Below are 12,477 nucleotides of genomic sequence, written 5' to 3'. Positions count from 1 at the left end.
CTTCATTAATTGTTCATTACAATGGAATACTTCTGTGAAATTAATCTGGACAGAACAAGACATGGAACAAACACAACATTTTGTGACAATGCAGCCTCGTCTCCTGAGAACGTCTTTTAGAAATTTAGGCCGGAATTGATTAATGGATGCAAAATCATGGAAGGTCCACAGCCCAAATGGTGACATATTCACTGGGGAGGGAGATGGGGGTAGAGAGGTGGGACATGGAGAGGATATAGGAGGAGAGAGGGGGCGAGAGAGGAGATACGGGCAGGAATGAAAATATAGAGGGCAGGGTTAGGGTATCGGGGGGCAGGGAGGGGGGTAAAAGAACAGGGGGAAAGAGGGTGAGATGGGGAGAGAAATGCGGAGGTAATGGAGATAGGAGGAATGGAAGGCTTTGTGTTGGAATGTAACTTCAGAATGTAGATTCAGACAGAATGTTCCTGATGATGGGGGGAGGCCAGAAATAGGAGTCATAGTTTGAGGGTAAGGATTGAGGTGGTGGAAAAATGTCTTTACCAGAGAGTGGTGAATCTGTGGAATTCGCTACCACAGAAAATAGTTGAGGCCAAAATGTTGTGTAACTTCAAGAAGGAAATAGATATAGCTCTTGGGGCTAACAGGATCAAGGAAAATTGGGGGGGGGGGTAAATGAGGAGGCTAAATCAAGGTATTGAACTTGGATGATCAGCCACAGTCATAATGAATGGCGCAGCAGGCTCGAAGAGCTGAATGGTCTTCTGCTTCTATTTTCTATCTATGTTTCTATGTATCTTTGTAAAATTATCTTCATAGGATGTCCCTGTCAAACGATCTAAAGGTCTCACACATATATCTATCTGAACACTGCATGTGATTACCAACTCCATCGGAAATATAATTGGAAGTGTTCCCATGTAGAACTTTCATATAACTGTGTACAGTGGCTTTGAAAGCAATTACGAGGATTTGGCAGCATTTATGCCTCACCTGAGCTTGTTGAAGCTGGACTGTACAGACTGTTATCCCAAATATCTGTTGAGTCAGTGATGAAGAGGAACAACTTCTGGCAACTGACCAAACACTCAGCTCCAGTACAAAACACTTAAGAGCCAACTGAGTGAATATTTCACAAGTCCCCACTGAGACAGGTACACATAACCCTGCAGATAATGGTCTTCCCCTGAGAGACACGTATGGAACTGAGCAAGAGGGATGATGCATATGTACACGCGTGGTCTCTCACCTGCTGTTACTCTGATAGAAATTCAGCAGGTCTTCACATTAATGCTCTACGTCTATGCTATGTGTTCTTATTGGCTTGTAAGTTCATAAGTTATAGGAGCAGAATTTGGCCATTCGGCCCATTGAGTCTGCTCCGCCATTCTATCATGCTGATATGTTCTTCATCTGTTACCTACAATGCTACAAGAGCTGGATTGCAAAATCAGCCAGAGCATCTCCTCCCTAGGACCCATGTAGGTCAGGAGTAGACAATTTAGCCTCCAAAGCCGAAACACCCTCAATGTGATCAATGGCTGATCCGATCCTTATTTTTTATAATTTAGAGCACCCAATTCATTTTTCCAATTAAAGGTCAATTTAGCATGGCCAATTCACCTATCCTACACATTTTTGGGTTGTGGGGGTGAAGTCCACGCAAACACGGGGAGACTGTGCAAACTCCACACGGCCAGTGACCCAGAGCCGGGATCGAAACTGGGACCTCGGCGCCATGAGGCAGCAATGCTAACCACTGCGCCACCGTGCTGCCCTGTGGCTGATCCCATCCTGGATCAGCCCCACTGCCCTACTCGTTCTCCATAACCCTTCAACCCATGCGTGGTTGCCGTCCTCTCTAAGTCCGCCCCGCAAGAAGATGTCTGACGGATCTTGCGGGGCCGCGGAAGGAAGGAGGTCCTCCTTCAGAGAGAACGGTCCGACGATCGGTGGGCACCGATCGCGGGCCACCCCACATTTGAGGACCCCCCGGTGCAGGATCCCCCCTCGCCCCCCCGCAGGCCGCCCCCCCCAGCGTTCACGCACCGCTCACGACGGCAGCGACCAGGTGTGGATAGTGCCGGAGGGAATCCGCCGTTTTGGCCTGGCCGCTCAGCCCATCCGGGCCTGAGAATAGCGGGGGTGCCGGAGAATCGCCACTTTGGGTGTCTCCGGCGATTCTCCGGCCTGCGAAACTCGACCGGGCCGTTCCCGCCGCTTGGGAGAACCACAGGAGGGGGTTGGACCGGCGTCCCGGGAAACTTTGGCGGCCCAGGCGATTCTCCCAACCGGCGCGGGAGTGGAGAATCGCACCCCACATCTCTGGAATCAATCTAGTGAACCTCCTCTGAACTGCCTCCAATGCCACTACATCTTTCCTCAAATAAGGGGACCGAAACTGTGCACAATACTCCAGGTGTGGCCTCACTAATGCCTTGTATATTGTTGCAACAACACTTCCTTACCTTTATACGCAATTCCTTTTGCTACAAATGCCAACATTCCATTTGCTTCCCTTATTATCTGCTGCACCTACATGCTCATTTTCTGTCACTCATGCACGAGGACACCCAGGTCCCTCTGCATCGGAGCAGCCCAAAGTCTCTCCACATTTATTTTAAAAATAAATTTAGACTACCCAATTCATTTAATCCAATTAAGAGGCAATTTAGCATGGCCAATCCACCTGCCCTGCACATTTTTGTGTTGTGGAGGCGAAACCTATGCAAACACGGGGAGAATGTGCAAACTCCACATGGACAGTGACCTAGAGCTGGGATCGAACCTGGGACCTCGCTGCCGTGAGACAGCAGTGCTAACCACTGTGCCACCGTGCCGCCCTGTCTCTCCCCACCTAGACCAAAACGCATGACCTCACACTTATTCACGTTAAACTCCATCTGCCAAATTTTGGCTCACTCTTCTATCCTATCTCTATTCATTTGTAAGGTTCCTCATTGCATCTTACTGTCCCACCTATTTTTATGTCATCTGCAAACTTGGCTATAGAACCTTCTATCCCTGTATCCAAGTCGTTAATATAGATTGTAAATAGCTGGGGCCCAAGGACCTAACCCTGTGGCACCCCATTTGAGGAGAAACTACTTCTCCCAAAGGATTATGAATCTGTGGAATTCGCTACCCCAAAGATTGGTGGATGCAGGGACTAGTTACATCTTGCCATCCAGAAAAATACCCATTTATCACGACTCTCCTGTCTGTCAGCCAGTCTTCTATCCAAGCTAATAATTACCCCTAATCCCATGTGATCTCAGATGCAGTTAATAATCACACATTAAGTTTGTAAAGCTCAGATGCTTTTATGTTTAACTTTTCCATGCTGTCTTGTTCAAAAGACAAACTGAATCAAACTGGTTATGTTCACATCACTTCAATCTCTACAGCAGCTCTGATGTGGTCCTTTAGTTCCTAGGTAGTTTCTAACTATTGACAAGACTATACAATAATATATAACTGCCCATTTGGGTCTGTCTCTAAATCAACCCGAGATACCATCCCTATTGCTGTTGAAGAAGGTGCAGCCGCCAATAACAAACTGAGCTCCCCACAGAACTTTATGCTTTAAATCAAGTACACACTGTAAAGTATCTGTCACCTGAAGTGTAAAAAGTTAGAAATTCTTCCCTTTATTGAAGAGATCTTTCCTTCTTTCCCTGGATTTAGACTGGAGGCCAAGGGGATGTTCACGAGAATGCTTAGATGAGGTCTATGATGTGTCAATCTCACTTGACACGAGTGTGAGGGAAATTGTGGAAACTGCATGTACTGACAAACCATTTATGGAACACAATATCAATTCCTCTCATTACATGCATGGTAAAAAACTCCCAATAAAGACTCATTAGTAACTGTTGGTACTCTGCAGCCAATATCTCCATGACGACTTCACAGCAGCTGACAATTTGTCTCTCCCATCATCAAAGGTAAAACAGGAACATGGAATATTTTGACATTAGGATAAGGCTATCTGGAAGCAGTTCAGAGGAAATTCACCGGATTGATTCCAGGGATGATGGGGTCGATGTATGAGAGATCAAACAGTTTGGGCTTATACTTACTGGAGTTTAGAAGGATGAGAGGGGATCTGATCAAGGTATACAAGATACTAAATGGGATTGATAAAGTAAACGTAGACCAAATGTTCCCCCTTGTGGGGTAATCTAGGAGTAGAGGTCACAGATATAGGTTGAGAGAACGGTAGATTTAAAACTGAGATGAGGAGGAACTACTTCTCGCAGAAGGTGGTGAATTTGTGGAACTCGCTGTCCCATAGTGCGGTGGAGACGGAATCGTTAAATGATTTCAGGAGGGAGATAGATATATTTCTGATTTAAAAAACGGGTCAATGGGATATGGAGAAGAGATTCTCCATGATCTGATTGAATGGCGGCGTTGGCTCAAAAGGGTTGAATTGCCTACCTCTGCTCCTAATTCCTATATTCCTAACAAGCTTGTCTCTTTTTTATCCCCCACCTATATGCCTTCCTACCACATCTCCCCCTCCAGAAATAAGTATGGTAGTTGGAATTTATGGATGTGTCATTTTTAAATGCCCTGGTTCATGCATCCACCCCAAATTCTTGCGTGCTCTATTTTTATTAAGTCATAATCAGTTCAAAGTAAGGAAGCTAATGGCATTAAGATGGTGGAGGGAAGAATTTTTAGAAATGTAAACATTTATGGGACAGAAGGTTATATTTCCAACCAGAGACATTTAGAATGAGAATTGCTGAAGCCCTTAAAAATAGACTCTTTATTTTTCCTTCTGTGCAGACTCCCTCTGCTGGTATGTGTGAATATTAACCAAGTGGACAAAATGCACAATGCAATTTGACACACAACAATAAACATGTTCATCAGTGCACTAAAAATAGCACACAGGAGGAATTTGCAAGCCACAATCTGCCCCTTCAACTTTATCAATGTTAATTATTTCAATGGCCTCCTCTGACAATTGTTCCCACACCTATTTTCTTTTCTCTGAAATAGTTCTGCTCAGATTTCCTATGTTATCCCAATTCTTAAAACGATATCTCTAATGGTAGCTTTTGAAATCCTTGACCCATTTGTCCATGACAAACCCAATGTTCTTAATCTTTCCTCAAAACATAGGATTACTGGGGCCAGAAGCCAACTTGACTGCCTGAACTGGAATGGTTTTTGATCTATATTTATTTAGTAGTTGCAAGAGAGTTTTTCTCCCACTCATCTGCGATCACTGAAGCAATGTTTTTGCAAATGACAAAATGAATGCTGTAAGCCTCCCAGGACTGATAAGGACCATGTTACGAGCAACCAGTTTTGGTGAAGGAGAAGTGGTGCCTTGTGTTTGCCTCCTCCATATTGCCCCAATATAAACTTGGGTTGGTTGAGGCAAAGGTGTGATGGCATTTTCCATCATCCTATGCCAAGATACTGGTTGATTTTTGGCATGAGCCCTTTTTCAATCTTTGGTCAGCTGATGTGGGGAGCATTCCAGCATCCTTTTGTTCCTGCAGGGAAGTGGGGGGAGCAGCAGAACCATTATGAATAGAGCCGAGAGAATGCCCAAACAGACATTTCAATGCAACTCCCTGTATTCAGCTGGACCAATCTTGGTGCTGACTAGCCAGCAACAAGAGAATTTCAGGGAAGGGTGGGGGGCTATGATCAACAGGTAGGACGTCCTCCCACTCCTGGTAGCCATAGACTGGAATGGATTAGTAAAGGCATCAGGGAATATGGAGAAAATGTCACTGAGGAAGAAGAATAACCATGATCTAGTTGAATGGCAAAGCAGGCTCGAGGGGCTGAATGGCTTACTCCTGCTCATATTTCTGGTGTTCCTATGTTCAACTCTGTCGTCAGTCCAGTTCTGGTCACAACACAATAGCGACGGTTCTACAGAGGGTGCAGAGGAGATTTACCAGAATGGTTCCAGGGATTTTAGCTACACGGTTACGCTGGAGAAGCTGGGGATGTTCTCCTTGGAGCAAAGGCGGCTAATGGTAACTTTAGGGCCTCCTCCTGCTGCTGCTTGGATTTTAGCCATGGTGGGTATCAGTGCCAAGTGTCCAGACTGTCCAGTGAAATTAAGTGGGCTGGTGTGCGACAAAAGGGTGTATCTCTTTTTTGGGCTTCCTTTGCCAGTCAGAGCGCCCCACAAAATATCCCATTTATAATAATAAATAATAATAATAATCGCTTATTGTCACAAGTAGGCTTCAATGAAGTTACTTTGGAAAGCCCCTAGACGCCACATTCCAGCGCCTGTTCGGGGAGGCTGGTACGGGAACTGAACCCGCGCTGTTGGCATTGTTCTGCATTACAAGCCAGCTATTTAGCCCACTGTGCTAAACCAGCCCCATTTCCCCTCTTGTTGCTCTGCCCACCTTGCTGCCCCCATCCCCCTAAACCCTGCACCGAGACCTGACAACTTGCCCTCATCGAGACCTTGAAGCCGGGCTCCATGCAGTACTTTTCCACCTGGGAGCCACTGCTGTACTAACAGGGACCACCACTCCCCATGGCGCTGCTCTGACTGGAGTGCTGCCTGCCATTTGCCTTGGGGGGGGGGGGGGGGTGGCATCACCTGCAGCGTAAAATCTAGCCTAATGTTACTTTTCTTATTCCAGTTTAGGATGCTGAATCACAATGTGTGGGGGAATGAAGTTAAAAATTGTCCCATCAATGCCACTGCTCTGACTTTGTCCAGCTGGCGTGGAAATCACTCCCTGTTTCCATGAGCTAATATTGCCAAAACGGAGTGAAGAGTTCCCAATCACAATGAACAAATCTCTGTCTGCACAGTCTAAGAATGTCAATGGAGGGGAAATCAAGGGCAGTGATTGCTCAAAGCTGCTCCATAGGATGTTGGATAACAAAGTCTTCCCTATAGATATTAACCCTCACACTGCCAACAGCTGCTGTGAAACCCACAAGATTTTGCTTTCAGCTAATGTGTTACCAAGAGGAAGACTAAGTTTGCTGTACCAATTTATAAAGGTGTGAACGGCATGGTGGCACACTGGTTAGCACTGCTGCCTTACAGCGCCAGGGACCAGGGTTCAATTCCCGGCTTGGGTCACTGTCGGTGTGGAGTTTGTACATTCTCCAGTGTCTGCGTGGGTTCCCTCCGGGTGCTCCGGTTTCCACCCACAGACCAAAGATGTGCAGGTTAGGTGGATTGGCCATACTAAATTGCCCCTTAGTGTTCAATTGCCCCTGTAGTGTTACACGGGGCTGTTTAGCACAGGGCTAAATCGCTGGCTTTGAAAGCAGACCAAGGCAGGCCAGCAGCACGGTTCGATTCCCGTAGCAGCCTCCCCGAACAGGCACCGGAATGTGGCGACTTTTTTCAAAAAAGATGTGCAGATTAGGTTGAGGGGTTATTGGGATAGGGCGGGGAAGTGAGCTTGGGTAGGCCGGTGCAGAGTCGATGTGTTGAATGGCCTCCTTCTGCACCGTAGGGATTCTATGATTAAGTGATCTGCAATTTTAATCACAAGCTGTGAAATTAAACTTAAGTGCAGTGCTGCAAAAATAATTTAAAATATCTTTACATCACAAATGAAGATCCTGAGCTTGTGATCTAAAAGGCTAGTATTCGGAGAATGCTGTCTGAGTGAACTGGTTGTTCCAGCATTTCAAAAGGAATCGCCCTGGCCTGCTCTAGCCCCAAAGACTTCCACCTTTGTCAAATTTAATTACTAACCTTACCCACAAAAAGCACAAGGTCCCAGGTACTTACGTATAATCCAGGTGGACCGTGAGGACCCATATCACCCTAATAAAAACAAAAAAGTCAGATAGTTAGTACATCCATGCAAACAAAGATATGAATTAAGAGGAGTAGGCCAATTGGCTCCTTGATCCTGCTCCACCATTTGAAAAGATCATCCCTGATCTGACTATGGCCCTTTCTTGTCTCCCCCCCTCCTATAACCTTGAACTCCCTTGTCAATAAAGAATCTATGGAACTTAACCTTCCATAACCCAGCCTCCACTGTTCTGCGGGGAAGAGAATTCCAAAGACTCCCGACCCTCTGGGAAAATAAATATTCCCTTCATCTCCATAGTAAATGGGTGATCTCTTATTTTTTTTCTTAAAATGTTAGTGTAGCCAATTCATTTTTTTCCAATTAAGGGGCAATTTAGCGTGGCCAATCCACCTCCCTGCATATCTTTGTGTTGTGGGGGCAAAACCCGTGCAAACACGGGGAGAATGTGCAAACTCCACACGGACAGTGACTCAGAGCCGGGATCGAACCTGGGACCTCGACGCCGTGAGGCAGCAATGCTAACCACTGCCCCACTGTGCTGCCCAGTGATCTCTTATTTGTAAACTGTGTCCCCCTAATTCCAGTCTCCCACAAGGGGAGGCACCCTTTCAGCATCCACCCATAAGACATAGGAGCAGAATTCGGCCACTCGGCCCATCGAAATATCAGCCATTCAATCATGGCTGATATTTTTCTCATCCCCATTCTCTTGCCTTCTCCTCATGACCCCTGATCCCCTTATTAAACAGGTCCTCTCAGGATTTTAATAAGGTCACCTCTCATTCTTCTAAATTTCAATGGATAGTGGCCCAACCTGTCTAACCTTTCCTCAGGATAAACCTCTCATCCCAGGAATCAGTCGACCGAACCTTCCCTGCATGGCTTCCAATTTAATTATATTCCTTCTTAAATACGGAGACCAAAATTGTACGGAGTTGGTGAACGGTTAAATCATTAACAATTCAAAAACGTATTTAAGCAGCCAAAACATTAACTTGGACAATTCAAAGAAAGGACACTTCTGGAACCAGTTAACTCCAGGAAAGTGCCAGGTAATGGCCATCTCCCATCGCCGCTTGACATTCATTAACATTACCATCACTGAATCCCTCACTATCAACATCCTGGGGGTTACCATTGATCAGAAACTGAACTGGACTATCCATATTAATACTATGGTTAACAGTGCAGGTCAAAGGCTAGAAATCCTGCCACGAATAACTCCCCAAAGCCCGTCTACAGGGCACAAGTCAGGAATGTAATGGAATACACTCCACCTATCTGGATGAGTGCAGCTCCAACAACACACAAGACGCTCAACACCATCCAGGACAAAGGAGCTCTCTTGATTGCTCCCCCTTATGGTAGTCACCACTGATGTATATATTGTATATATAGGATGTTGATGTAGGTGCTTTACGGTAAAGCCCCTGTACTTTGGTACGGGGGTAGATTCCTGCCTGCTTGCTCCGCCCTGTAGGCAGAGTATAGATATGTGTGCTCCCAGTACAGCAGCCATTTCGCCAGCTGCTGTAGGAGGCCACACATCTCAGTGTAATAAAGCCTCGATTACATCCTACTCTCGTCTTTGTGTAATTGATCGTGCATCAATTTATTACACTGAGTTTTTCAGAAGATGGGCCTCCGCATCAAGCCGGATCGCCTGCAGCTGCATCCGCACGCAGACAACGCCAAAAAGGACTTTGAACATTGGCTAGCCTTTTGAAGCGTACGTCGGGTCTGCGCCAAACGAAATTCCAGAAGCACAGAAGCTCCAGACCCTTTACACGCGGCTGAGCTCCAACGTCTTTCCACTTGTCCAGGATGCGCCGACCTACACAGAGGCCATGGCGCTACTGAAGGAAAACTACGCTCAGCGGACTAACACACTCTACGTCAGGCACCTCCTCTCGAAGCGGCGTCAACTTCCCGGTGAGTCGGTGGAAGATTTCTGGCGCGCCCTGCTCCCCCTAGTTAGAGACTGTGACTGTCAGGCCGTTTCGGCCGCGGAACACTCAAATTTGCTAATGAGAGATGCATTTGTTACGGGCATAGGGTCTGACTACATCTGCCAGCGCCTCTTCGAGGGGGTCATGCTCGACCTGGCGGTGACCAGCAACCTAGCGCTTTCACTCACGGTCGCATCACGCAACATTCAGGCCTATGCCCCCGACTGCGCGGCCCACCCCCCCTGTGCATCGTGGACTCCGCAGACGGCCGCCCCATCGTGGACCCCATCAGCGACTGCCCTCAGCCAATCCCACGCCTGTGCCGCGCGGCAGCCAATCAACCCCGGGCGGCCCAAATACTACCTCTGTGGGCAGTCAAAACACCCCCGGCAGCGCTGCCCGGCGCGGAGCGCCCTCTGCAAGGCCTGTGGCAAGAAGGGACATTTTGCTGCAGTGTGCCAAGCCCGCTCAATCGCCACTATTGTCCCGGCCCCCCCCGCCTGCAGCCAGTGGGCGCCGCCATCTTCCCCTCCCAGGACCACATGCGGCCAGTGGATGCCGCCATCTTGCTCGACTCGCAACATGTGCGACCTGTGGGCGCCGCCGTCTTGTTCCTCCCAGGACCAACAGGCGCCACCATCTTGCTTTCCCCACTATAAGAGCGTGCCGCCATCTTACCCGACTCAGGGCCCATGCCCGTCAGGCACCTCATCCGGCTGCTCATTGTCTGCAGCCGCCAATGACCAGCCGCGTGTTGCCTCGGTCACGATTGACCAATCTCGACCACACAACCTCGCGACTGCTTCAACTAAAGTGAAGGTCAACGGGCACGAGATCTCCTGCCTGCTGGACTCCGGGAGCACTGAGAGCTTCATTCACCCCGATACGGTAAGGCGCTGCTCCCTCGCGGTACATCCCGCTAACCAGAGAATCTCCCTGGTCTCCGGGTCCCGCTCCGTGGTGATCCGGGGGTACTGCATCGCCACTCTCACTGTCCAGGGCATGGAGTTCAGCGGCTTCCGCCTCTACATCCTCCCTAACCTCTGCGCTGCCTTGCTACTGGGCCTGGACTTCCAGTGCAACCTCCAGAGCCTAACCCTGAAATTCGGCGGGCCCCTACGACCCCTTACTGTGTGTGGCCTCGCCTTAAGGTCTTAAGACCCTTAAGGTCGACCCACCTTCCCTTTTTGCAAACCTAACCCCGTATTGCAAACCCGTCGCCACCAGGAGCAGATGGTACAGCACCCAGGACAGGACCTTCATCAGGTCTGAAGTCCAGCGGCTGCTTCGGGAAGGCATCATCGAGGCCAGCAACAGCCCCTGCAGAGCCCAAGTGGTAGTGGTCAAAACTGGGGAGAAAAACAGGATGGTCGTTGACTATAGTCAGACCATCAATCGGTACATGCAGCTCGACACGTACCCCCTCCCACGCATATCTGATATGGTCAATCAGATTGCACAGTACCGGGTCTCCTCGACAGTAGACCTGAAATCTGCCGCGTACCACTCCGCATTCGCAAGGCGGACCGCCCATACACTGCCTTCGAGGCAGACGGCCGCCTTTACCACTTTCTTAGGGTTGCCTTCGGCAAGACCAACGGGGTCTCGGTCTTCCAACGGCAGATGGACCGAATATTTGACCGGTACGGGCTGCGGGCCACTTTCCCATACCTGGACAATGTCACCATCTGCGGCCACGATGAGCAGGACCATGACGCCAACCTTGCCAAATTTTTCCACACCGCCACTCTCCTCAACCTCACGTATAACAAGGAGAAGTGCGTGTTCAGCACGAACCGCTTAGCCATCCTCGGCTATATGGTCCAGAACGGAGTTCTGAGGCCCGACCCCGATCGTATGCGCCCCCTCATAGAACTCCCCCTCCCCCACTGCCTCAAGGCCCTCAAACGTTGCCTGGGGTTCTTTTCGTATTACGCCTAGTGGGTCCCAAACTATGCAGACAAGGCCCGCCCACTCATTCAATCCACTGTTTTTCCTCTGACGGCCGAGGCTCACCAGGCCTTTAACCGTATCAAGGCCGACATCGCCAAGGCTGCGATGCACGCGGTCGACGAGCCGCTCCCCTTCCAGGTCGAGAGCAATGCATCAGACGTCGCTCTGGCCGCCATCCTCAACCAGGCAGGCAGGCCCGTGGCATTCTTTTCCCGCACACTCCATGCCTCCGAGGTTCGGCACTCCTCCATCAAAAAAGAGGCCCAAGCGATCGTTGAAGCTGTGCGGCATTGGAGGCATTACCTGGCCGGCAGAAGATTCACTCTCCTCACTGACGAACAGTTGGTTGCCTTCATGTTTAATAACACACAGCGGGGTAAGATCAAAAACAATAAAATCTTGAGGTGGAGGATCGAGCTCTCCAACTACAATTATGAGATTTTGTATCGCCTAAGCTCAACGAGCCCCCCCGATGCCCTATCGCGAGGTACATGTGCCAGCGCACAAGTGGACCGACTCCGGACCCTGCATTGACAACCTCTGTCACCCAGGGGTCACACCAGAGACTGCCAGCTCTGCGCGGAGTGTAAACTGCACTTCTACCGACCAGACCGTGCGCGCCTGGTGAAGGCCTCCCGCCCCTTTGAACGCCTCAGCGTGGACTTCAAAGGGCCCCTCCCCTCCACCGACCGCAACACGTACTTTCTCGGTGTGGTCGAAACTCCCTCCTTTTGAATTTAGCTTATTAAATTGATGCACGATCAATGACCACTAAAGTGAGGTTGTAGTCCAACTGAAGGCTTTAATAAGCT

The 12,477-nt window shown here is 49.0% G+C and overlaps 1 protein-coding gene across 1 annotated transcript in view; it reads right to left on the bottom strand.

The window, feature by feature from the left end:
• LOC140411419 (uncharacterized) overlaps nt 1–12,477 on the bottom strand; it is a 373,458-nt gene that overhangs the window by 173,972 nt on the left and 187,009 nt on the right. Inside the window, exon 12 of the mRNA XM_072500526.1 lies at nt 7,733–7,768. Coding sequence (XP_072356627.1) covers nt 7,733–7,768 — 36 coding nt within the window. The remainder of the gene's footprint in view (nt 1–7,732; nt 7,769–12,477) is intronic.

This window comes from Scyliorhinus torazame, chromosome 4, assembly GCF_047496885.1.
Source record: "Scyliorhinus torazame isolate Kashiwa2021f chromosome 4, sScyTor2.1, whole genome shotgun sequence".
In the NCBI taxonomy this organism is placed as follows: Eukaryota; Metazoa; Chordata; class Chondrichthyes; order Carcharhiniformes; family Scyliorhinidae; genus Scyliorhinus; species Scyliorhinus torazame.
This window is presented reverse-complemented; position numbering and strand designations above follow the sequence as displayed.